Below are 23,289 nucleotides of genomic sequence, written 5' to 3' on the forward strand. Positions count from 1 at the left end.
AGGAGCAATAACAGAGAGTCCTCATTTAGTGACTACCTTGTACAGCAACAGTTCACAGTTACATGGTGATGAAAAATGAACTTTGTAACCAATCCTCACGTGGATGTAGGATTGCATCCATGTAGATGCAATCCTAACCTTCACAGGTCTCTAAAGCAAAGGAAAATTGGAGAACATAATAAACATAGTCAAAGTTTCAATTAGAGACTGCTTTGCTTAACAACCAGTGGCAGTCGCAATGATGATGGCTAAATGAAGACTATCTGTATAGCTAAGCAGATTACTATCCCAGGCCACATCATCTTTTTTTCCATAATTTATTTTTGTTTATTCAAAGAAGATTAAAATACAAAGCACCAAAATATTTTAAAAGGCCAAAAGAATAAAAAAAAACCAACCCAAAAATAAATAAAAAGTGTCTTACTAACACATATACATATACCATCCTCCCTAGTTGAACATTGATTAATATAGCAATGTTGGTTTGCTACCCTTTGCGAAACAGGCCAAAAGAATTTTAAACTGTGAAACTACTAAATCTACTTATCAATTGTTAGCATGTCATATATAAGCTATATAATAACAAAATAGTTAACAGAAGAAGCAATAATATATGAAATATATATTAATATATAAAAATAAAAGTATAAAAGTAATAAAATTGTGAATCTGAAAAAAACAAGACTGAAATTCAAAAAAATCTCTGTTAACTTATTGTAATCAACTCATAGAAAATTTACCACCACTTCCATCCCAAATCATCGGAAATATTAACCCTAATTGGTCCTGGATCAAATATCCATGCTTGTTTCTTTATATCATCTCTGGTCAGATATCACTTTTTTCGGCACTATTGAACAATTGCTAAATTGTTAGTCGAGGACTAATCTGGATGCAGCACAAGGTTGCTCATGTAATCTAAGACATACAGAGGAAGAGACTTACAACTTTTAGCAATTGTTCAATAGTGCTAAAAAAAGTGATATATGACCACTCTTGACGTTATCACCATTGCAGTGTCCCTGTGTTCACACAATCAAAATTCAGGTCCAGTGGTTGCAGCATCTTGGGGATCACATGATCGCCACTTGCAACATTCCCAAATGGCTTCCAACAAGCCAACTTAATGGGGAAGCCAGATTTACTTAACAACCATGCGCTTCACTTAACGATTGCAGTGATTTGCTTAATGACTATGGCCAAAAGTTGCAAAATCTGGAATGGAAGTTTGGTCACAATTGTGGTTGTAAGAAAGGACCAACTGTAAGATGAAAATCTCTTTTTATGCTATAAAGTCTGAAAACAGGCTTGGGCTGCTTCAGCAGTACGCTGTTGATGAGATGGAGATTGCAGTATTAGACTGCTGACTGAGCCCCGGGTCAAAGAGATGTAATCTTTGCTGTTGTTTTTACTTAATGCATTTATTGATATAGGTGACAGGAATGCTTGAAATTAGTTGATTGGGGATATGAATATTTGGGTACTTTTGTATCTAGATAATGCTATGTTGTTGCCTAAGAATTCTAGTGATTTACAGCAAAGATTAGATTTTGTGATGCAATGAAGTGAATGGATCTGAAAATTAATATATTGCAAGCAATTGAATTTGACAGAGAAAATAAAATAAGTTATTGCAAATAAAATATACGCGGCAGAAAATTATAGTAAGTAGATGATTTATTTATAGTGAAATCTTGATTTTACTTAGCCATTTTAATAGACTTTGAATCAGCAACCACTTTTCCATTAGGATATCCCTCTCAGAGTTGATGTCAAAAGTAATCTGGACAAGGCAGTTTTATTTATTCAAACTTATCTTAATTATACAACATCCATTGTGATTTATGTAATTTGTGTAGCGGTGAAAAATAGTGCAATTGCACATTTTGCATATATTAACACTAGATTGTACTTCCATATTTAATATATAATAAATACCTTCTCCCCATAAATGTTTTTTTAAACTAAAATGACTGTATCTTGGAAGTATAGTTATAAATTATGGGGAAATGAATGGAGAAATCTTAAGATATAGTGGGTGGAACTCTGTTGCATCAAATTAACGCTTGTAAAAGAAAAAAAATGGCTGTGTATAAGAATGTTTTTGTTATATGGAAATGAGTGTTAGATATTATCAAGAGAAATAAAATAACTTGAAACTGGGAATGAGTTACTTAAGAAATGTGGGAGGTAGAACAAGAAAAGATGGGGTCAAGAAGGAATGGGTGCTTAATACAAAAATTAGTGATCAGTCTGAAGGAAACAAATTGAAGTAGCTTGTCAGGCTTCCCAGCATACTGTTTCTGATAAAACAAGATTTGGAATCAAATCAATCCATTCCAGATAGAAAATCACAGCAAAGTATATTTTGGAATAAGCAGATCTTTTAAAAAAACAGACAATGCCTTTTAAAATTCAGTCCTTCAAAATCAATATATTTCAAATACCCTGCTGAGAAATGAGGATGTGTGTCTCAGACAGAGCAGCTGGGAGGAATTATTACAGGAAATCAATAGGAAGTTATTGAAATGAACCATCAAGTTAAATTGAGTTCATTATATTTCCTAAAGAAACAGTTACTGTACAACTGTTTTATTGCATGTCATGAATCTGGGGGAGGATTATATTGAGGCATTGAATTATACTTGGGAACATGTATGTTGATTTTGGTTATGTTTTCAATAATTGGATAGTGACACAGGAAGTGTTGGTTTTTTTTTTAAAGGATCTGAGAAGTTCCTGCTTGGCTTGGAAAGGCTTGGATGGATACCAGAGTTCCACGATTGAATTGCACATTGAATTCCAGAAACCAAAACCCCCCCTTCCACCCACATTTATTTCAAAGCAGTTTATTATATTGCCATCCTGCTCTGCATTTTTTAATCATTTCAGAATGGCATGCAATGAAAGAGGGTAATGACCTCTTGGATTTCTGAGTCTCAACTGCTAAAAGCCACATTCCATTTTTCCAGGAAAAATACATTTTAATTATATATAGTAGGAAAAGCTGCATGCTATAAGGAATAGCAAAAGTTAGTTTCCTAACCCAGACAAGCCGTTTCCATGCATGTAAGTTCTCATATTTTCCTTATTTTGAAAAACAGGTATTTTAGCAGTTGGCAGCATATAAAGTTAATATTTTCATATTCGCTCATTATAACAAATGAGTAACCTAAATATGGGGTGGAAACCCAGCTATTATAATTTGGTATTGCGTAAAGTAATACAGTAGCCTTACTGTAGGTTGTTCAGCAAATTAGAGTTAAAATCTTTGCTTGCACAATATGTGACTTGAGTCAATATCGATGTTACTTCTGCTAAAAAACTTGTAGGGTTGTTTATGTTCGTTTTAATATGCTTTAGGCCCTCACAATGGAACTTAGCAGCCTGTACACACTAGACAATTTTTTTCTTGAACCTCAGAGAGTTTGAGAATTACCCCATTTTCTTTAGGCTCATCGTGGCCGTCCTAGGAGTTAGGAATTTACTTAAAAAAAGAAAAATAGCTAAGATTCTCAAGATATTCTTTGCTCAGTGATTGTTTAGTAATAATAATATATATGGAGTACTTGGCTTGTCTGCATTTTAAACTTTTTATTTTACAGTTTGAAATTAAAATTTTAAACCCCGTCAACTTAATTCAGATTTCCCAAAATGAACTGATATATCTTGCGAAGGTTTAGTCCTAAGAAAGCATAATCCACATCCATATGGTGTATTGGCATCACTCTCATTTATAATCTTACTAATGTTGTCTTGGACAACTGAACTGATTTTCTTCTAGTTTTGTCACCCCAAACCTCCAATTGAAAAAAATCTCTGTTTTGTGATTTGGAATGACAAAGCTGGATCTGTGGGGCTTGGAGTCTGCAACTTTCCTGTTGGCAGGAAAGCACACCAATTCCTACCTTCTGCAGTTCTGGTGACTTTGGAGTTCCATAGTTCCTTTGCGTTGGATTTCAGAGCTAAATAGTTTATTTTCTCTTCTTTTCTTACGAAACTAATGCCAAAGACATTGCAATGGGAGAGAGCAGGGATTACAGGCCAGTTTCTGTGTTTACTTACTAGTTGGCTGGTGGGAGCTGGGGCTGGTCAGGGTTACGTCCACAATAGTTGTGTTGAATAATTGATCATTATGAGGAATTTGAGAATCTTTAGAAATTGCAGCTATGATCAAAGCAACCAGGTATATTTCACTTGCCAATTAGAGGAAAATCCTATTGAGAGGAGCTTCATGATAATGTCTCCTTTCTTCCTCTTCTCAGTATGCACAGGGACAGATATGAAACTGCAGCAGTCCTCCAGTCCAGAAAACCATCCAGACACCCTCCGTAGGCTCTATGAACACTGTCAAGTTGTGCAGGGCAATCTGGAGATCACATACCTACCAGCAGATGTGGATACGTCCTTTCTCAAAGTAGGTATAGTATAGTGCCGTGGTGGCGAACCTATGGCACGCGTGCCACAGGTGGCACGCAGAGCCCTCTTTGTGGGCACGCGCGCCATCACCCCAGTCCTAGGCCTTCAGCTGGGTTTTATAAAACCTTTTCGCTTTAGGCCTCCGCCGCGGTGTGCAAAAAAAAAAGATTCAATCAATCAATCAATTTCAAGATCTCACAAAGTTGTAATTGATTGATTAAACTTTTTAGTCACACCCAGTCTGCCGTTGCCACCGCAGCCACGCCCACCCAATGGGCCATGCCCACCCAATGGGCCACGTCCACCCAATGGGCCACGCCCATCCGGCACCCGACAATACATAAGTGAGTTTTGGGTTGCAGTTTGGGCACTCGGTCTCTAAAAGGTTCGTCATCACTGGTATAGTGTGAAAAATGATAGTGCTTCCAAACTTCTTTGTTTTATTGGCTTGGGAATGGAAAGGAAAAATGCTACATGCTTCCACTTGGCTGCCCCTTAGAATTTAAAAAGGTGACATTCATGACTGGAAGTTACAAAACATTGTCTACTAGTATTGCTCCAAATTTTCACAACATTTAGTAAAGTATTGTTAAAATTAATTTAGTTGTGCATATTTTTATTTCTCCCTAAAGGAGCCTTAGTAGTTTTGAGTTTCATGAGCAGATAATCAAGATAGTAAGATATTATTTTGGATCCTGAGAATTTGAATTTGATTGCTTATGCTGGGTTCAGACTTCATATTAAAGTAGTCCATAAGCTAGTTTAGTCTCTGTGATATGCTAAGCTATAATGAAATTTGTTATTCAATATTAGTTAGAAATTAAATTAGGCAAATCATTGTTAAACAAAACATGCCGAAGCATAATATGTGAACCTAGTCTTTGTGTCAAACTCTAAATCACAGTTTACAAACCAGAAAAGATGGCTTTAAGTAACACCTACAAGCTTAGAATAAAAAGAGTATCTGGAAACAAAGATATAGGTAAAAGGTGAATGAAACATGTAAATATGAATCATCTACCACTTTCTCACTATATGCATTAATGCTGAATGCACATATTAAACTCATTATTTACATTAACCATGGTTTTATCAATAAGCCACAGTTTTAGCAATATGTCTGATTGCTTCATAACCCACAATCTTAATGATTAGGGTTTGGTAACACGTCGAGCCTTACTCAGAATATATATTAGGGCTTACTGCACTAAGCCCAAATACAGTGCTGTAAGCCCAAATATGTATTTGGGTAAGGCCCGACATGTTCCCCAAACCTAGCTATTGCAATTTACAAATTGTGAGTTATGAAGAAATAACTGTATGTTGTACACATAGGACAGTGTAACTGCAAGCTTTCTGTTCTCTGTGTGCAATATACTGTGGTTTGGCTCAGGGAAGATTTGGATCTGTTGGGTCAGGGAATCTGGTCTTCCAGCTATTGCAGTTAGGTTTTCATCTGACCGTGTCAATATAGTAGAGTTCAAGGAGGGTATTATAGCCCTTCAGCTCTGGAGGACCATATTTCCATCATGTTCTTATCTGGGTGATATTTTGCAAATCCAAGAGTCATGAAACTTTTCTTATTTCATTTGTTTCTCTCTGCTTCTCAGGACATCAGAGAAGTCCAGGGCTATGTGTTAATAGCCAAGAATCACATGCACCATTTGCACCTGAACAGCCTCTTGATCATTCGTGGGACCCAGCTCTATGAGGAGAAGTATGCACTGGCTGTCCTAGACAATGCTGATTCCAGTGGAGATGTGGGGCTGCAGGAACTGGGCATGTTGAAACTAACAGGTGTGTTGAAATGGGCTGGATAATTTCTCAGAAAGACGACAACAGATATGCAGGAGACAGTGTTGGAAGCTATGCACTCTGGGTTGGATCCAGACAAAATTATCTGCATTTAAAACATAAAGGCAGGAAGCACTGTTGGTGGATTGCTTAGTAGGATGTGTGAACTGGAATCTTTGGTGGACTCTAACAAATCAAAGATTCCAGTTCACCTATGCTTAATAAGCCTCAACTGGTGTAAATATTCCAATTGTTAGGAGAAGCCAAAAGTCATTACTATTGATGTGCTAATCAGCCCTAAGGTATACTGCAATGTTTATTTATTAATATTTTATGAAGCTGCCACTATTAAAAAAAATAGCTTTAGGAGTAACTACATTATTTCTGCTCGGCAGCTGAAACCATTTATATTTGACTCAGGTCTAAAAAAAAATCACACTAAAGTTATTATTTCCATTTAAAACCCTGAAGTTCTGTGGGAAAGTTGTATTCCTATTTGTAGAAATAGGAGGTGTGCAAATCTTCTCAAATCTGTAAAGTTAACCCAGATCATAATGCCCAGACTGATATCAGAATGATTGTTCTGACTTGCAGGGACTGCCCTGAATTCAGAATGCTTCTAGACTTGCTGGAACTCTTCTCTATTTGAGCTCCAAATGATTTGTTTAGAATGTGAAATAATGTGAATTTGCTCACCACTAGAAGACTTGGCGAACGTATTTCTTAGTGTCCAAACTCGTACCAACAAGTTTTAGCAGCTCCATCACTCTAAACTGTTCCATGGTTCTATTTACAATGAATTCATTGCACAAAATATGAACAAATTTTTTGTTGCTGGTGTACTGATTGATTGATGGTTTGATCCTATATCCCCACACAAACATAGCGCCCTTGAAGAGTTAGAAGATTTAGCATCCTATTTCAACCTGAACTATAAGGTATGATGTTTGTTGCTTGAATCTTGCTTGTGCCATGAACTTGACATTGCTTGTGCCATGAAATTACAAGTATGCCTTAGGCATACTTTCCTCAGCATAGATATTTTGCAATCATAATGTGCCAAACTCTCAGCTGGTAGCAACCTCTACCTCGAACTAATTTTAGGAAGTGTAACACAGTTTTATCCACAGTTTATAATACAGATCCAGCTCAGTTGTGACAACAGATTGAACTTTCTAGTAGACTGAATATGTGGTTTTAAAATAATGAACAAAAACAGACTGTTAATGCATTTCCCTTTGCTATCCCTTCCGAAAATTTCCTCCTGTTTGCTTTCAGAGATCTTAAAAGGTAGTGTGATTATAGAGAGGAACCCCCAGCTGTGCTTCCAGGAGACCATACATTGGGAAGCTATCTTCCATAAATATAACTGGCAAAAATATACTGAGATCAGCAGCCATCGCCGTAGGAACTGTAAGCATAATTGGTTAAGCTCTGGGCTTCAGGGAAATTATGTGCAGAAGTAAATCCTTGTTTTTAATGATGCTAGGGAATTATTTCTTATCTATTTGTTTCTTCTGAGTAAAGTTCAAAATTTTGGTTTTTCATTGGTGCCGTTTTATTCTCTGGTAAAAATAATAAGATTAAATGAATTTCATAGCTTCCATTAGTAATACAAGTCGGCTTATGTTTCCTCTTATGTGAGGCTAATTCTGAAGTTCCTGAATATCATATCTCTGCTTGTAGTTTTTGTCATTTGTACATGCAGCATGCCCATAATAACTGGAATAACAAATAGAACAAAGATTTATAAATCCTGCACTTTATCCCTGCACTTGATTACTCTTTCCTCATTTTATGCTTCTCTATAAGCCTTTCTGCTATCTGTGGAGGTTGGATGAATGAACCATATTCTTTTATTACCAGCTTCCAGGTAGTGCTTGGCTTGCAACCAGGGCTTTTTTTCTCGGAGAAAAGGTGGCGGAACTCAACAGGAATGCAAGTAAAATTTGGGAGGGGCTATTTCCGGTGTGGGAGGGGCTATTTCCGGTGCGGCCGGCCCGGAAAAAGGTGCCGGAACGCGGTTCCGCTGCGTTCCGGCTGAAAAAAAGCCCTGCTTGCAACAGCAATTACGACTGGAATTGCTGTCTGTAAGTGATGCAGTCATAAAGCATGACATCACATGACCATGTCATTTAGCAATGGCAATTCCAGTAATCCCGGTTGCCCTATTAAGTGAGGACTGCTTGGGTCAGTAAGAGAGAATCTCATGTGACTGCGATTTTCTGCCGGTTTCCCCATTGTCTTTGCTTGTGGGAAGCTAGCAGAGAATGTCATGACCATGTGACTGTGGGGACACTGTGACACCAGAACTGTGAGGAACCATTATAAGCATCATTTGTTAAGTGCTGTTGTAACTTTGAATGGTTGCCAAACAAATGATTGTTAACCCAAGGACTACCTCTATTTCCCTTTCTATTTCTCTACAGTATGTCCACAGTTCATCTATTCAAAATGTTAGAATGAAAACCAACTCCACCATCAGCATTCTAGGAATTCCCCACTTCTGTCCTGGCTGATGTCATTTTGTTGTCCTAATAAACCAGTGTGCAGTATCTAAGTTTTTAGATATTAGAGAGCTGTCTGGATTCTATGCCCAAATTGTTGAAGTTCACATGATGAAAAGCCAAATTCTGCATTCACTGTTATATAAGCAAATTTAAATAGTTTTGTATAATGCCTTCTGCAGTATTTTCTTCTTTGTGTGATACTTTTTGGTTTATTCACAAGGAACAGTGGAGCTCTGCTCTTCTCCATCAACAATCATATTCAGCTGTCTCTGTCATTCGAGACTTCAGTAAATGTGTCTTACACACACCCTGCTTGCTATTACAAACATAAGGGCTAGAAACTTAGTTTAAAAAATGAAGGCAGATATTCTTAGGAAGTTGAATCCAGTACAACTGCATTCTGTGTCCTGGCAAAATTACAACATACACAACTCTTTGCCAAGTTCATTTTTGCTGTCCTCCCAGCTGAGCACATCTGGTATCTCACAATTGTTACCGCTCCAATTTTGCATGTTTCTTCCTCTTAGATGTAAGATTTTTAAAAAATCTGTTTTCTTTCCCACTAGGCCCTGACTGCAGCCAAATCTGCCCACATAATAACCACTGCTGGGGAGAAGCCAAAGGGAGCTGTCAAATATGTAAGAAGGAATATCACTGCTTGGGATCTGAGGGGAAAAATGCAAACTCTCTAATGCATGCAAGGAAATGGCTGGACAAAGTCTATTTTAAAAATCCAGGATCCTAGGGCTAAAAAAATACAGAACTTGAAATATGTTACTGAATGGATCTTAAAAGTGTTAAGGGGCTGTATAGTGCTTGAGTCTAAACCAAAGATTCAATCCAGCGCAGGAAGACTACTGTCCCTCTGGATAATTGGCTCCACTGTCAAGTTACTATTAAGAAGGTTTTTCTAAGATTTAAATCATCTTGTAATATATTAGTGTTCTGTTCTCTGGAATGATAGAGAACAAATCTTGAACAATTTCTGTATGATACCTCTTCAGATAACTAAAGTATGTTATTATATTCTCCTCTTCCCCACCATCCTTTATTTTCAAGTTGAAACATCCTTGTTGTGCTTCTTAGAATCTGTTTCCCAGTCAGCATGTGAATTTGGTAGTCATAACCCCAAGACAGTGGGAGAAAGTTGCTTTAGAGGGTGAAAGGGTTCCATTATTTTGGAGGGAGCTGTGCTTCTACCTAATGCTGTCCTGGCTGCCTTGGAGTTCAGCTTTTTCTATTCTCTCAATTATTTTCCCTCTGGTCAAAGCTTTCTGATCTGTTCTATCTGTTCCTGATTGTCCCTAATAACCTGAGGGCCAGTCCTGCTCAGCCTGTGGTTTCCACAGTGGGTATCAGCAACAGGTCTCTCTAGCCTCTTTCATCCTCCAGTTGCTTCTGGCTCAAGATAATACTGGACTGAAGTCCTTTCTTCCTGCAAGGTATCCGAGAGCAGGGATCTCTGCTTGTGTGGGAGACAAGTAGAATGACTGGTTTCTTCATTTTTGGCTCTCCGACAGTGACAAGTACAATCTGTGCCAGCAGCTGCCCGAGGTGCAAAGGAGGACACCCAACAGATTGTTGCCATGAGCAGTGTGCAGCAGGCTGCACAGGACCCAAACATTCAGATTGCCTGGTGAGTGGAGAATCTTTTTGGAGGCTTTTCCCCCAGCCTTGAGATGTCTACTTCATTGAACAGATTGCCACTTTCTGATTGCAGCAAAATTGACTTTTGTTAATTTATACCCACCAGTATTCCTGCAAGGAGCTAAACTTAACCTCCCCTAGCATATGGCTAAACACATCTGGAAAACTGTCGGTTAGATTGGCTTTGGCCAAAAGAGTATGAATCCAATAGTGGAGGTTCTAGCCAGAAAACATTGGAGTTACGTTCACTGACTTTTAAAAGCCCATACTGTGAGAAAATCTGTTGAGTTCTTCCTTTGTTCTTCACTTTAGTGGCTGGATTCCTACATTATACTAAGTCAAGGCTTGTTGAACCTAATGGTATTAGGATTGGTGAAGCTTAAGTTGAAGCCTCCTCAATCAATGGGGAGACTGACTATGGACCAGTCCCTTTTAGTCCATCCTCATAGAGTGCAGTGTGCTGTGTTTGCATATTGTCAATAAAGCAGCTGTTACAAAGATACAATAATATTTGGATGCTTCCTTTGGCAAGCAAGGTTTAGAGTATTTCTGCTAACTAGATCAATGTTAAAACAATATTTATATTAATGTGCTATTAAAATGGGTCTTGCTGTCTTTACCTGATGCAAATAAATGAATAGGGCAGGACATCTCCTGTACTGTTCCTTGAATTTTGCCTGCTGTCCTTTTGTTTTTTTAAATGCTTCTTCTTTCTGTTTTTCCAGGCCTGCCTACACTTCAACCACAGTGGCATATGTGAACTGCACTGTCCACCTTTAATGAATTACAATCCAGATACTTTTGAAATTATGCACAACCCAAATGGACGCTACACTTTTGGAGCAACTTGTGTCCCTCATTGTCCTTGTAAGCCTCTATTTATGGAAGGGTCTGCTTGGAGAGAGGGGCAGATAGTTGGGCTGTAGATACTTCCAGTCACTTCCAACCATTTGATATACCAGTATGTGGGATTCCTCACTTCTTTTGGAGCATTCAGACTCTCACACAGTTATCAAGATGAATTATATAGCCTTACTTTTTTCTTCACCCGCTAAATTTCTGCGCACTGAGTTTTTAAAAATGGTTTTCTCATATCTCATGACAGATAATTACTTGGCAGCAGAGGTAGGCTCTTGCACTCTGGTGTGTCCCCAGAATAGTCAAGAAGTGAGCATGGGTGCCATGCAGAAATGTGAGAAATGTGACAGTTCCTGCCCAGAAGGTAAGAAGCGTAAAAGGATTCTCCATTTTTCTGGACGCAGCAAAATGTTATCTATCTGGATTCTCCTCGACTTTCTATCTCTATCTTGACAGAGCCATGGAAATAATGTATGGGTTTTGGCTTTATGCTTGTCCAATTCCAGGCACCTTGGCTTGGTTGTAAATTTCTTAGTCTCCATGTGTGGCATTTACTCTTATTGTACTGGAGTTCGGTCATCTCAGTCATTTGCTACTGTCTGTGGAATGCAGAGGATTCACTTCCATATTGTTATGCCTCCCCAAAAGGCCAATCTACCTGTTCTTCACTGGCGGTAAAATTCAGAAGTTCACAGCTTAAATTGTGCCCTAGACTGTTGGTTTAATATGATGTGTAGCTAAATATATGCAGCCTTTTTATGCTTTAGTTAATTCTACACCACCTTCTCTCTATTTTAGTCTGCTATGGTTTAGGAATGGATTTCCTGAAAGGCGTTCGTGCTGTCAATGCCTCTAACATCCACCACTTTACTGGCTGTACCAAGATCTTTGGCAGTTTAGCCTTTCTGAAAGAGACCTTTGCAGGGTAGGTAACCAAGTCTTAGAGTCAGAAAGCTATATCAGTTTTTGGGATGCATTTGTGTAGCTCTTCTGGGTAATACATCCCAGCTTATACATTTGGAAGCTTCTGAGCAAGTAAATTATTGCACAAAAGCTGCAATTAAGCTTTGTTACTTTTAAAAGACAGGACCTATTGTTTCTAGGTGAGCTTTTCAAACTATAAATAACCAGAAAGAGTTTAAATTAGAAGCTTATTTCACAATTCAGCATCTTTAGAAAGCTTTTATTTTTTAATGATATTAACTTGTAGGACTAGAGAAATAAGGATCGCACTATTGCAATCACTGAGCAATTTTGTTTTGAAGGCCTAAAAGTTTAAGCTGTCTCTACTTCTCCAAAAATGAAGTCTGTAAGAAAAAGGAAATGGGGCATGGTGCTGAGGAGAGAAAGAACTACATTAATACTCTGTTCTGAAACAGAACTCCTAATCGCTATTGTGAGGCTACTATGGGACAGGAGAATAATGCTGCCAGTGAAATTTGTGGTGTGAAGAGGGAAAATAATTTGTTGGCCTAAGATAGAAGCTTTTATGCATGTTAACAATTTTGATGGGGGAAGCTTCTAAACCACAGGTGTCAAACTCGCGACGTCACGTGACGTGTCGCGACGTATTGTGACTTTTTTTCCATTGCCAGCAATGGGGTGGGCACGGTTTTGGCATGACACATCCAGCCCACAGGCCGGCAGTTTTACACCCCTGTTCTAAACTGAGAAACCTTCATATTTCTTAAAATAAACATTTTTAAAAAATACTAAGGTGTTTGAGGTTTGAGGCTGGGTAATCTGAATACATTCCAGTTCCCATTTGCCAGTTCAAAGGTGAGAAGGCTTAAGGGACTAGTGTCTATAGCCTAAGAAATGGTGGATGGGATTTGGATCCAAGCTTGGATAAATCTGCTATATTTCTCATTATTGTTGAATTGAAAGGGTCACAATTTAATAAGGAAATCAGAGCATGAACTATGAAAGCCTTGTAATATGATTTGTCCTTAGAAACATATTTCATGATGGCATGATATATTGTTACTTTTGAATGGACAGGTAGAATCACCTGTAACAACAGAAAAATTAAGTCATCTGGGAAGTACTATAGCAGGTATAGGTGACTTCTAGGATTCATATTCAAGCCCTTTCTTGCAGTAGTTGCAATTTAGGAAAGCTGCTATTTGGCAGCATAGCTTTCTTACAGTCTTCTAAAAAAGTGTGGTACTCAACCTCAAACAGGCTTACCACAATAAAACAACAGCCTCAACTCCCAATACGAGGAGACAAAAATTATAGTCCTACTTTCTAAAGTGACAGCATTGTGCCATTCTTTCGTTCACTCATTTAACTTGTATAATTACCCAACTCATACTCTAGGACAGGGGTAGGCAACCTCGGCTCTTTTATGACTCATGGACTTCAACTCCCAGAATTCCTGAGTCAGCTATGCTGACTCAGGAATTCTGGGAGTTGAAGTCCATGAGTCATAAAAGAGCCGAGGTTGCCTACCCCTGCTCTAGGAGGTATATAAACACATTTAAACCAGTTACGGACCAATCACAAAATATTATCAAAATAACAGAAGAAATTGGCAACCAAATACACTAACCAACATATATCTGTGCTTTCTAGAAAGGGGATATCTCATTACTCTCACCCAAAGAAATAACCAGATTTTAAGAGCCTTACAGAACATTGTAGGCTTGGAGTCATCTGGATCTTAAGCGGAAACTGTTAGGCAGGACAGAATACAATTCTCATTCATGACACTCACCGTGGCCTGTAGCCCACCAAAATATTCTTTTGAAAATAAGAACTTTGGGAGCAAAAAGTTGGACATGTGTTTTTATATTTCCTTGTTTCTATACCCTTGTGTGAAATTTGTCTGGATAAGACGGTCTTGTAATGCTCCTAAAAGTGACATGTGAAAGTGTGTGATATTTTGACATCATTTCAACCAATTCAAGCAAAGACAGTGTTGACCATTGGAATAACCATGAGGGAGGGGACATTTTAGATGTGTGCATATGAGTGCTTAAGTTTCACTCCAAGTTGTTCCTTCCTTTTCTGTTTAGAGATCCTGCCACCAATACCCCACCCCTACAACCTGAACAGCTTGAAGTCTTTGTGCACTTGAAAGATTTAACAGGTATGTACAAGAAGATTTCATGATAGTTTGAGGCCTTGTGATAAAGAGCAGTGTACCAGTCCTTGTCATAAATAGCAGCATATCCACTTGGTCCCTGCCTCTCTGATCAAAGTATCGCTCCTCTGTAATGAGGCCAACATCAATCCTTTTTTTTAAAAAAAAGTAGCAATCCCAGTTCTCCATTGAATGGACCTCCATTGTTGTTTTCTCAGGCTTTCTATACATTGAATCCTGGCCAGAAACTCTCTTGGACCTGAGCCCTTTCCAGAACCTTCAGGTGATCCGAGGGCGGGCACTTTACAAGTAAGTGTTTTAATGAGAGTGAGATCTATGTTGCCAATGGAAAAGTCCATATCTGAGCAATTGTCATGGGTTCTTTTTTTTTTTTTATCAATTATCCAGATTTATTTGACCAAAGTACTGGAAATTTGACCAAAGTACTGCACAATTGATTAGGTTTTGTATCTTCGCTTAATGTCTGGGGGAAGAGGGAAACTTCTATTATAACAAACAAAGCTTACAAATAAAAGAAAAAGACATTTAAATTATAAATGCCCACGACTATTACAGAATAATAAAACTATTTTCTATTTTAACTATTTTCTCTAAGCTTTTTGTAGGTAGTCCTAAACCTACAACCACAATTGAGCCCAAAATTTATGTTGTTAAATGAGAAATTAGTTAAGTGAATTTTGCCCCATTTTATGATTTTTCTCACCACATTTGTTAAGTGAATCAGTGCAGTTCTTAAATTAGAAACATGGTTGTTAAGTGAATCTGGTTTCCCCATTGACTTTACTTATCAGAAGATCGCCAAAGGGGATCACATGACTCCGGGACACCGCAATTGTCATAAACAGAGTCAGTTGTCAAGCATCCAAATATAAATCATGTGGCCATGGGGATGCTGCAACGGTCATAAGTGTGCATTTTTAAAGTGCCATTGTAATTTTGAACGATCATTAAATGAACTGTTGTAAGTCCAGGACTACCTGTATTTATATTTTTAATCTCTCAGAGAATCAGGAGGACAGTCTTATCTACGTGACCATATTATCTCTCTAGCTTAGTGGTGTATATTTAACAGAAGAAATGGCTATTTTGTCACTGGAATTTTGCTCATTTTGACTGGGAAATCTATTTCATGTGGCAGTGGAGCTTATTCGCTAACGCTGCAAAACCTCAACATATCCTCATTGGGCCTGCGTTCCCTGCAAGAGATCAGTAGTGGCATGGTCCTTATCCACCACAATCCCAACCTTTGCTTCATCCAAAATGTTCCTTGGGACGACATCTTCAGAAATCCTCGGCAGAAGCTATTCCACAATGACAACAATTCACCTGAGCAATGTGGTAAGCATATGTGAAGCCCGTTTACATTAATGTGTCTCTCCCCCCCCAATTCTTTGTATGTATGGAAATGTCCTCTAAACCTGATATTTTAGTGGACAGTTGAAAGGACTTAAATGGGATCCCATGTGAGATTTTTCTGCAATATTGTGAGCTCAGAGGAAGAAGTTAGAAAGTTACTTAGCATATCTTTGATTTGGGAAGATTCTAATAGTAGAATCATGGTAAGATGGGAGGTCAATAATTTTATAAATAAATCAATAAATAGTGTGATCAGCAAGATAAAACAAGGGAAAAGTAATGGAAACGTTTTTAGCAAGGTCTCATGCAGAGATGAAAAAAGTGGTCAGTCAATTCTGGTCAAAATATAACACTAAGTATTTATAATAGTCTTAGGCAACAATGAAGTCCAGAGTAGAAAGCAAAAGATTTCTATATTATTTTACTTCTAGCAAAGTTCAGAGAGAGAAAGCTAGAAATATTGTCAAAATGCTGGTCGAGGTGAGCTTAGCTGAGTAGTCCTAGCAAGGCCTGTTTGCAAGGCATACAGCACTTAAGGATAAGCTACTCAGATATTGTTTCAAAGTTGAAGTGAATTCAGGAAAAGGCGTTTATTCCTTAAGCTTCGGAGTTCTGTTCCAGCACAGCTACTACCAATAAGATTAAATTGTGGTTGTTAAGCTTCATGGAAACAATACTTAAAGCTTCCATATCATCCGGCATTTCTCGGTCATCTGGCAGTAGCATTTTCATGACTTGGTTGGGATTCTTCAGATTTTGAGTCCAAGGTCAAGATAGTGATTCTGTCAATACCTCTGACTTGAGGAACAGTCCCCATCAGTTTATTCTCATTCAGCTCTTGCTTGCTTGGGAAGGACAATTCATCTTAGGGGATATGGCAGGAGAGTTGTTTGGGACTTCTTATTCTATTTTAGTGCAATAATTTGGTAGTACAGTATAGAGTGATTTCTCAAAAATGTGCTGGAGGAGAAAAAAAAAAGGCATAAAATTGATTTACACATGGGTTCATTTATTCATTCAACTAATATCCTTCCCTTTGTACAGGGGCACAAGGTGGCATACATAGTGCTCACTCTTCCTATTTGTCCTCATAAATGCAAGACTGTGCGGTAGGTTGGGCCAAAAGAGCAGCTGGCACAAATCACTTTATGGCTGAAGATGGATTAGAGTCTGGGTTTCCCCACTCCTATTCCAACACACTGGTTCTCATAATTTAGCACCTGATGCAAGTATGCAGGTTAATTATACTGATTGGTTCCTGAATGTCTATGAATAAAATTATGTGCTCTCCAACCTTCCTTTGCATCTCTTCTCTTTAGATCTCCAAGGCCAAGTTTGCTATTCTCTGTGCTCCCAGGGACATTGCTGGGGACCAGGGAAAAGTCAGTGTGTGTCCTGCAGTGGCTTTCTCCGTGGGAAGGAATGCATTGAGAATTGCAATGTTCTGGATGGGTATGTGGCAAGGGGAGATGTGATTGGGTGGGCTTTTTTGAGTCCTTACTAAGAAAATAATAAGGGGGGGGGGGGTTCGAGGATTTCAAAAGTGCTAAATAGAAAAAAAAATTCATCAAGTCTTGTATTTTAATCCTGTCACCAGATCTAGAAATATAAGCTGCTCAAAATGAATACAATTGGAATAGCATATTGGTGTTAATAATAAATAAAATCACAATAAAATGTAAGACGGTGTTTGATTTCCCTTATCCTCAAACAAAAAGCAAAAATAATATCCTTAAAGTTTCAATAGGTGGCACTGCATAGCTTACTTTGGAAAGCCAAACAGAATTGGTCCTGATTTAGTATTTGGAGAGGAAATTGACTGGAAAATCTACAACTAGAAGTTACAAAAAGAAGAAAAAAGAAACTATTATAGGAGAAAGCAATAGCAAACTGCTTCATTTTTCATGCTTGGCCAAACCCCAAATAATGATAGGAGTTAAAAGGATGTGGACTAAGTGAGGGACTGAAGGATTTGTATAGCGTCTGAGAGAGAAGAAAGATTATAAGTATAATTTTTCTGTTGAAGAGAAAGTTGGAAGTTGTATTTCATAACTTCAATTTCTTTTTTTCTTTGCTTGCGCTTTTTCATTTTTTTTCTTTAGATCAGTCTTTTATTTCAGATAAAATTCTTAACAAATATAAATACATTAAAAGAGGAGGAATCAAATTTCACTTCATGGCAATTTACAGCTGTCCTCGACTTACGACCACAATTGAGCCTAGAATTTATGTTGCAAAGTGAGAAATTTGTTAAGTGAGCCCCATTTTACAACTTTTCTTGCCACATTTGTTAAGTGAATCATTGCAGTTGTTATATTAGTAACACGGTTGTTAAGTGAATCTGGTTTTCCCATTGACTTTCATTGTCAGAAGGTCGTAAAATGTGATCACATGACCACTGGAGCATTGCAACTGTCATAACTATGAACCAGATGTCAAGCATCCAAATGTAAATCACGTGACCATGGGGATTCTGCAAAGGTCATAAATGTAAAAAATGGTCATTAGTCACTTTTTTCCAGTGCTGTTGTAACTTCAAACAATCACAAAATGAACTGTTGTAAGTTTAGGAGTATCTGTACTTTTATCACTGTTGGGATGCTTGATCCTGTACCATTTACCAAATTTCTCACTTTCCATGTGCATTAAAGGCACATGGAAGTAACATCATTCCTACTCTTTGTCTAAATACCCATCACCAATCAAATAATTAAATATTTTTAAATCACCCAACTCTGATTATAAAGTTGTTTTTATTCTTAATTCAGTGGATTCCAAATTGAAAAAAAAATGTTTGAGAAAATAGGAAGTCAAGAAATTGAACTATCTAAATTTTGGCTTGATTGAAATTTCCAGGGATATTCGGGAATATGTCAATGGGACACAGTGCTTTCCATGTCATCCAGAGTGCATGCCCCAAAACGGGACTGAATCTTGCTATGGATCGGTAAGAATGCTGAAATATCTTGAAACTGCAGTCATGTTCAGATATTATATTCTTGTTTCTTTTTCTCATCCATTAGGGGTTTTTTTAAGCTTTCTGGGATTGGTTCACAGTGAAAAGAGTGTAAATATCCAGGCCCTCCTTTCTGGAGACTGGAAACCTAAAATTGATGACCTACAGTATTCAGGGCCTTTGATGCAGTCATAGCACTTTTAAGAAAGAAGGCAAACATTCAATAGTACAGAGCAAACCATCGCAAGTTATATAGGCCAACTTAAGGGAATTTGATTTGGACAACTTCGTCTTGAGAGAGTGTTACCCTTGAGATTAACTTGCTTTCTAGCAACTATCTGCAGTGTTACAAAATCTGAGGTATACAACTGTGTCCTTCATATGTAATAAATTGTGTAACCCCTGCTATTTTTCCTGAGGTAACTTTGCAACATACCCTGTGACTCCAAATTCCTAGATGCCTATCAAAGAGCTGGTTTTCACTGCTCTGTAGGTTATGCCCATCTAAGGTCATATCAGCAACCCAACAGCTTGTACGATGAAATAACAAGAACATCATTCAATATTGAAACATATTCAGTATCCAACTAAACATGTGAAATGGATGAGAGGAGGCTTTTTTTTATTTTGCGTAATTAAGACTCTTTCACATCATCCTTTCCCCACTTTAGGAGGCAGACCAGTGTATAGCTTGCGCCCATTACAAAGATGGACTCTCCTGCGTAGAACGGTGTCCCAGTGGTGTGAAACTTGATGGCTCTTTCATACCTGTTTGGAAGTACCCTGATGAGGACAATGTCTGTCAGCTCTGCCCAGTCAACTGTACCCTTTCGTGAGTTTGCAGTAGGGTTGAAATCCATGGGTGGGAAGATCATAGAGAGATATATAGCCGGATTCTGACTATTTTCTGCTAAAAGTGGACAGTGTAATGCAAAAAATGTATCAGCTTTCAGTCTAAAGACGCTACAAGAACAAATTACATTTTAAAGCAGAGTTTTAAAATGAGACTATTTTTCATTGATAGGCACTTCCCTTTGTTGCTGAAATTGCAACTAATTAGAGTTAATCTTTTTCAAAAATATTCTTGTCCCCTTTTGTTTTTCAATTTTGGGTCAAGTTATTCAAGCTTGAGTGGAACAGAAAGAGAGTTTATTTGTTTTTGCTTTTTATGTTAATATTTTAAGTTCTAACTTACACAAATGCATAAATGGAATGAGATAGGAGAGGCCTGATTTATTTATTGGGTTGCCTTACTTTTGATTTAATGTGGAGGAATAAGAAGAGGAGAAATCTGCTCTCTTTTCAGTCTGAGATAGCATTGATTGTGCTTGTGAATGACCTTTGGAAGGCTTGGGACAGGGGTGGTGCAACCATCTTAGCCCTCCTGGCTCTCAGTGCCTTTTTAAACCATCGACTTTAGTTTCCAAATGGAAAAAAAAATCTCTACATTTTTAAACTTATGTGAAAATTCTTTTGCTGAGGATTGAAGGAAAAAAAATTTTTAATTTGGAATTAAGCAGCAGGAAGGTGATTAGATTCTGGAAAGTTATAAATGCAATAAGGAGGGGAGCAGATTGACTGGAAATAAGATTTTGAAGCTAATTATAAGAATCCTTCCTGTGGTTTGTTTAGAATTCTAATAAAATATATACAATATAAAATATAAAAGTTGGGATATTTTCAGAGATGTATCTGCCTTGAAAATAGCCCATGTTGAACTGTATAGCACTGTCAAACATGAGCACAGATATCTTTTATGATATTTTGTACTATATCACAAACTTTTATAATAATGTCTTAAAATGTTTTATAAAATTTGCCAAATTTCAATTCCACAGAAGTTATTCCACAGATTTTGAACAAATTAGCTCATTTGAAGTATCGGGTTTCAAAAATTGTTGCCCTATGATGCACCATTTTGTCCAGCTAAAAGTTACCAGAATGAGAATTTTAGTAATAAATAGATATGATTATTTTTTCTATAGCTTTTAATGATGTTTTATGATTTGAACTAAATGACGAGGCTTTAAAGATTTATTTACTGTACGTTTAAAAAATTTTTTATTGTACATTTAAAAAAAATTATAATAAGTTAAAACTGAAGGAAAGTGTTAAACTTGCAAAAGAATTTCTGAAAGGAGATGAAGAGAAAATGATAAGAAATTAATTTGTGGGAGATTATTTGAAGGTATTAAAGATAAAGATTTTCTATATGTTGTTTCAAGTAGCTCTTGATTAAATTTGAACCATGCAGTTTAAAAGATTTGTTTATAACAGTAGGAAAGAATAATAATAATAATAATAATAATAATAATAATAATAATAATAATAATAATAATAATAATAATAATAATATATATTCAGCAAAAATCCATTAAATAGCTCTCTCTTTCTCTTTCTCTCTCTATATATATACATACACACATACTGTTATTTTTGATAACTTAATGGGTTTTTCCTAATTCAGATTGAATGATGAAGCTTAGCATTTGCTAATAGATAAAAGATAAAACATGAGTTGAAGAGATTTTTAGTTAAAATGTTAGAGAAGTGAGATTACTGAAATTGTGCTTATATTGATGAAGGAGAAGTAATTTCTTTATATTATATATTTTTTCCTTTGTATTTTTTCCTTCTTTTTTCTCTCTCTGCATTTTTATTTGTACTTTTTATATTTTTCTTAGCTTTGTATTATTTTATCTTTGTATTTTAAAATTTTAATAAAATCATTGAACGTGGTATCCTTCTGATACCATGTGATTGGCTATTCCATGTTACTGGGACTAGGAGACACTCTGCTTTCCACAGCCAGTTTCAATTGGGGGGGGGAGGGTGAAAGGTCAAAACCTAGGCCACTGAAATGTGAGGTTTCTGAGGGATTAGGTTTCTCTCCTTTAACATTTATATGAAGCCTCTGGGAAAAGTCATTCACAGGCACGGGATGTGGTATTATCAGTATGTGGTATCATCACTATACATCTTCATTCCTGCCCTGACAGGTGATGTGCTTCTGGTGCTGGAGGTAATGAGGGTCTGGGTGGAGAGGAATTCTTTTACTCAGCTTTGACAAGACTTAGTGGCTTTACGTTTTCAGCCCTCAGGGTTTGTTGATAAGATACCTTTGACGGGATTGCATTTCCCTGGACTGAATTTGTTAAGTCCTGGGAATAATGGCGCTTGAGACGATTCATCTCTAACAAGTCTTTATTGTTTGCTCCACTCTCGAACAACCAGAGCAGAGGCACGCAGGCCTCTATTTATACTCTCTGATCCCCGGGCAAGTTCAACCAATCATGAGGCGGGCTTTTCCCGCCTTGCGCATGCGCACAAGGCCGGCGCCGCTCAGTCTGGTCCCGGGCAGCTTCTGCAAATGCCCGGGACTCTTGCAACGTCCCGAGCCTGCATCTTGCAGGCTCGGGACACAACACCCCTTTCCCCTGGATGAAATAAGATTGCGCCCACATGGACGCCATCCTATAGATGGTAATATAATTAAATAATGAAATAAAGTTACACAATATATATAAGGTGTGGGACTGTTCCTTTGAACCAGATCCAGTGACTCCCCCCGACCTTGTTTTACTTAAATACAACCCGCCAGTACCTTCAGTCAGCTCTCGCTATGTACCTGTTCACCTTACGTAATCGGCTAGGTATTTGGGAGGGCCTCTTGCCCTGAGTGACCTTCTCAGACCTGGAGAGTTTGTATTGTTATTTCCGTTGCTGCTTGCTCTAGGTGAAGTGCCCTGTGAATGACCAGTGACTTCAGCTTGGCTTTCCAGCCCATCTCCTGTAATTGAGCAGTCCAGGCCCTGTTGGTCGTTAAGCCTGGTTGACCAGCCCTCAATGGAGTTATCTAACCCCTGTGAGTTCATTCCCGTGTTCCCTGAAGGAATGTAGGATTCCTGGCTCGTTTCTGTAGTGCTAGGGACTAGGGATGCCTCCCTGTTACCCCTGATGCGTGAGGACAACCTCCTCTGAGCCCTTTCTGAGACGTGTTCCCCCTTTGTATTGCCTGCTCTCTTGCATGTTGTGAGTTGTGAGTATGCTCCCATGTATTCTCCGTGTCTGGAGTATTGCTAGATAGGGGTGGATAATTAGGCTGCCACTGGTGGGACTCCCAGGCTGGAGTGTGTGTGGGGGTGTCTATGTACTCCCTTTCCCACAAACTGCTACCAGAAGCACCTGTGGAAGTTGGGTGTTGCGTACCCGTTTCCCTTTCCACAGCCAACGTAGGCTGTTGATTTTGAATCCCAGAATGCATTTCCCATTCCTCCTCCCCCCCCAGAGGAGATTGAGGAGGAACCATAGGCGCGTCCCACCTCACACGTAATTGATCGATGTGGCGGCGAAGCACGCGGCCGTCTGGCAGGGACACCTCGTAAGACAGAGGCCCCGAGACTTTACAGACCACAGCCGGTACCCAAAGGTGACCAGGCCTGTAATTCCTGGCCCAGACAGGATCACCTTCACGAAGGACCCGTGGTGGGTGTGGCTGAGACACCTGAGCAGCTACACGTTCCGGATGCAGCCTGTCCAATTTAGTCACGAGCCGACGACCCCAGCGGAGTTCGGCCGGGCACTTACCCGTGGCAGTGCACGGAGTAGTACGGTGTGCCAAAAGAAAGTCAGCCAACCTG

The 23,289-nt window shown here is 38.3% G+C and overlaps 1 protein-coding gene across 1 annotated transcript in view; it reads left to right on the forward strand.

Annotated features, from left to right (window-relative positions):
• The first annotated feature begins 4,269 nt into the window (after positions 1 to 4,269).
• ERBB2 (erb-b2 receptor tyrosine kinase 2) overlaps positions 4,270 to 23,289 on the forward strand; it is a 41,710-nt gene continuing 22,690 nt past the window's right edge. The window contains exons 1-14 of the mRNA XM_015832260.2: positions 4,270 to 4,417; positions 6,030 to 6,216; positions 7,492 to 7,626; positions 9,290 to 9,361; positions 10,244 to 10,359; positions 11,096 to 11,237; positions 11,476 to 11,592; positions 12,027 to 12,153; positions 14,249 to 14,322; positions 14,535 to 14,625; positions 15,476 to 15,675; positions 17,013 to 17,145; positions 18,550 to 18,640; positions 19,321 to 19,481. Coding sequence (XP_015687746.1) covers positions 4,283 to 4,417; positions 6,030 to 6,216; positions 7,492 to 7,626; positions 9,290 to 9,361; positions 10,244 to 10,359; positions 11,096 to 11,237; positions 11,476 to 11,592; positions 12,027 to 12,153; positions 14,249 to 14,322; positions 14,535 to 14,625; positions 15,476 to 15,675; positions 17,013 to 17,145; positions 18,550 to 18,640; positions 19,321 to 19,481 — 1,781 coding nt within the window. The 5' untranslated portion in view covers positions 4,270 to 4,282. The remainder of the gene's footprint in view (positions 4,418 to 6,029; positions 6,217 to 7,491; positions 7,627 to 9,289; positions 9,362 to 10,243; positions 10,360 to 11,095; positions 11,238 to 11,475; positions 11,593 to 12,026; positions 12,154 to 14,248; positions 14,323 to 14,534; positions 14,626 to 15,475; positions 15,676 to 17,012; positions 17,146 to 18,549; positions 18,641 to 19,320; positions 19,482 to 23,289) is intronic.

The sequence above is a fragment of the Protobothrops mucrosquamatus genome, unplaced genomic scaffold, assembly GCF_001527695.2.
Source record: "Protobothrops mucrosquamatus isolate PMUCROS unplaced genomic scaffold, P.Mucros_1.0 scaffold1, whole genome shotgun sequence".
NCBI lineage: Eukaryota > Metazoa > Chordata > Lepidosauria > Squamata > Viperidae > Protobothrops > Protobothrops mucrosquamatus.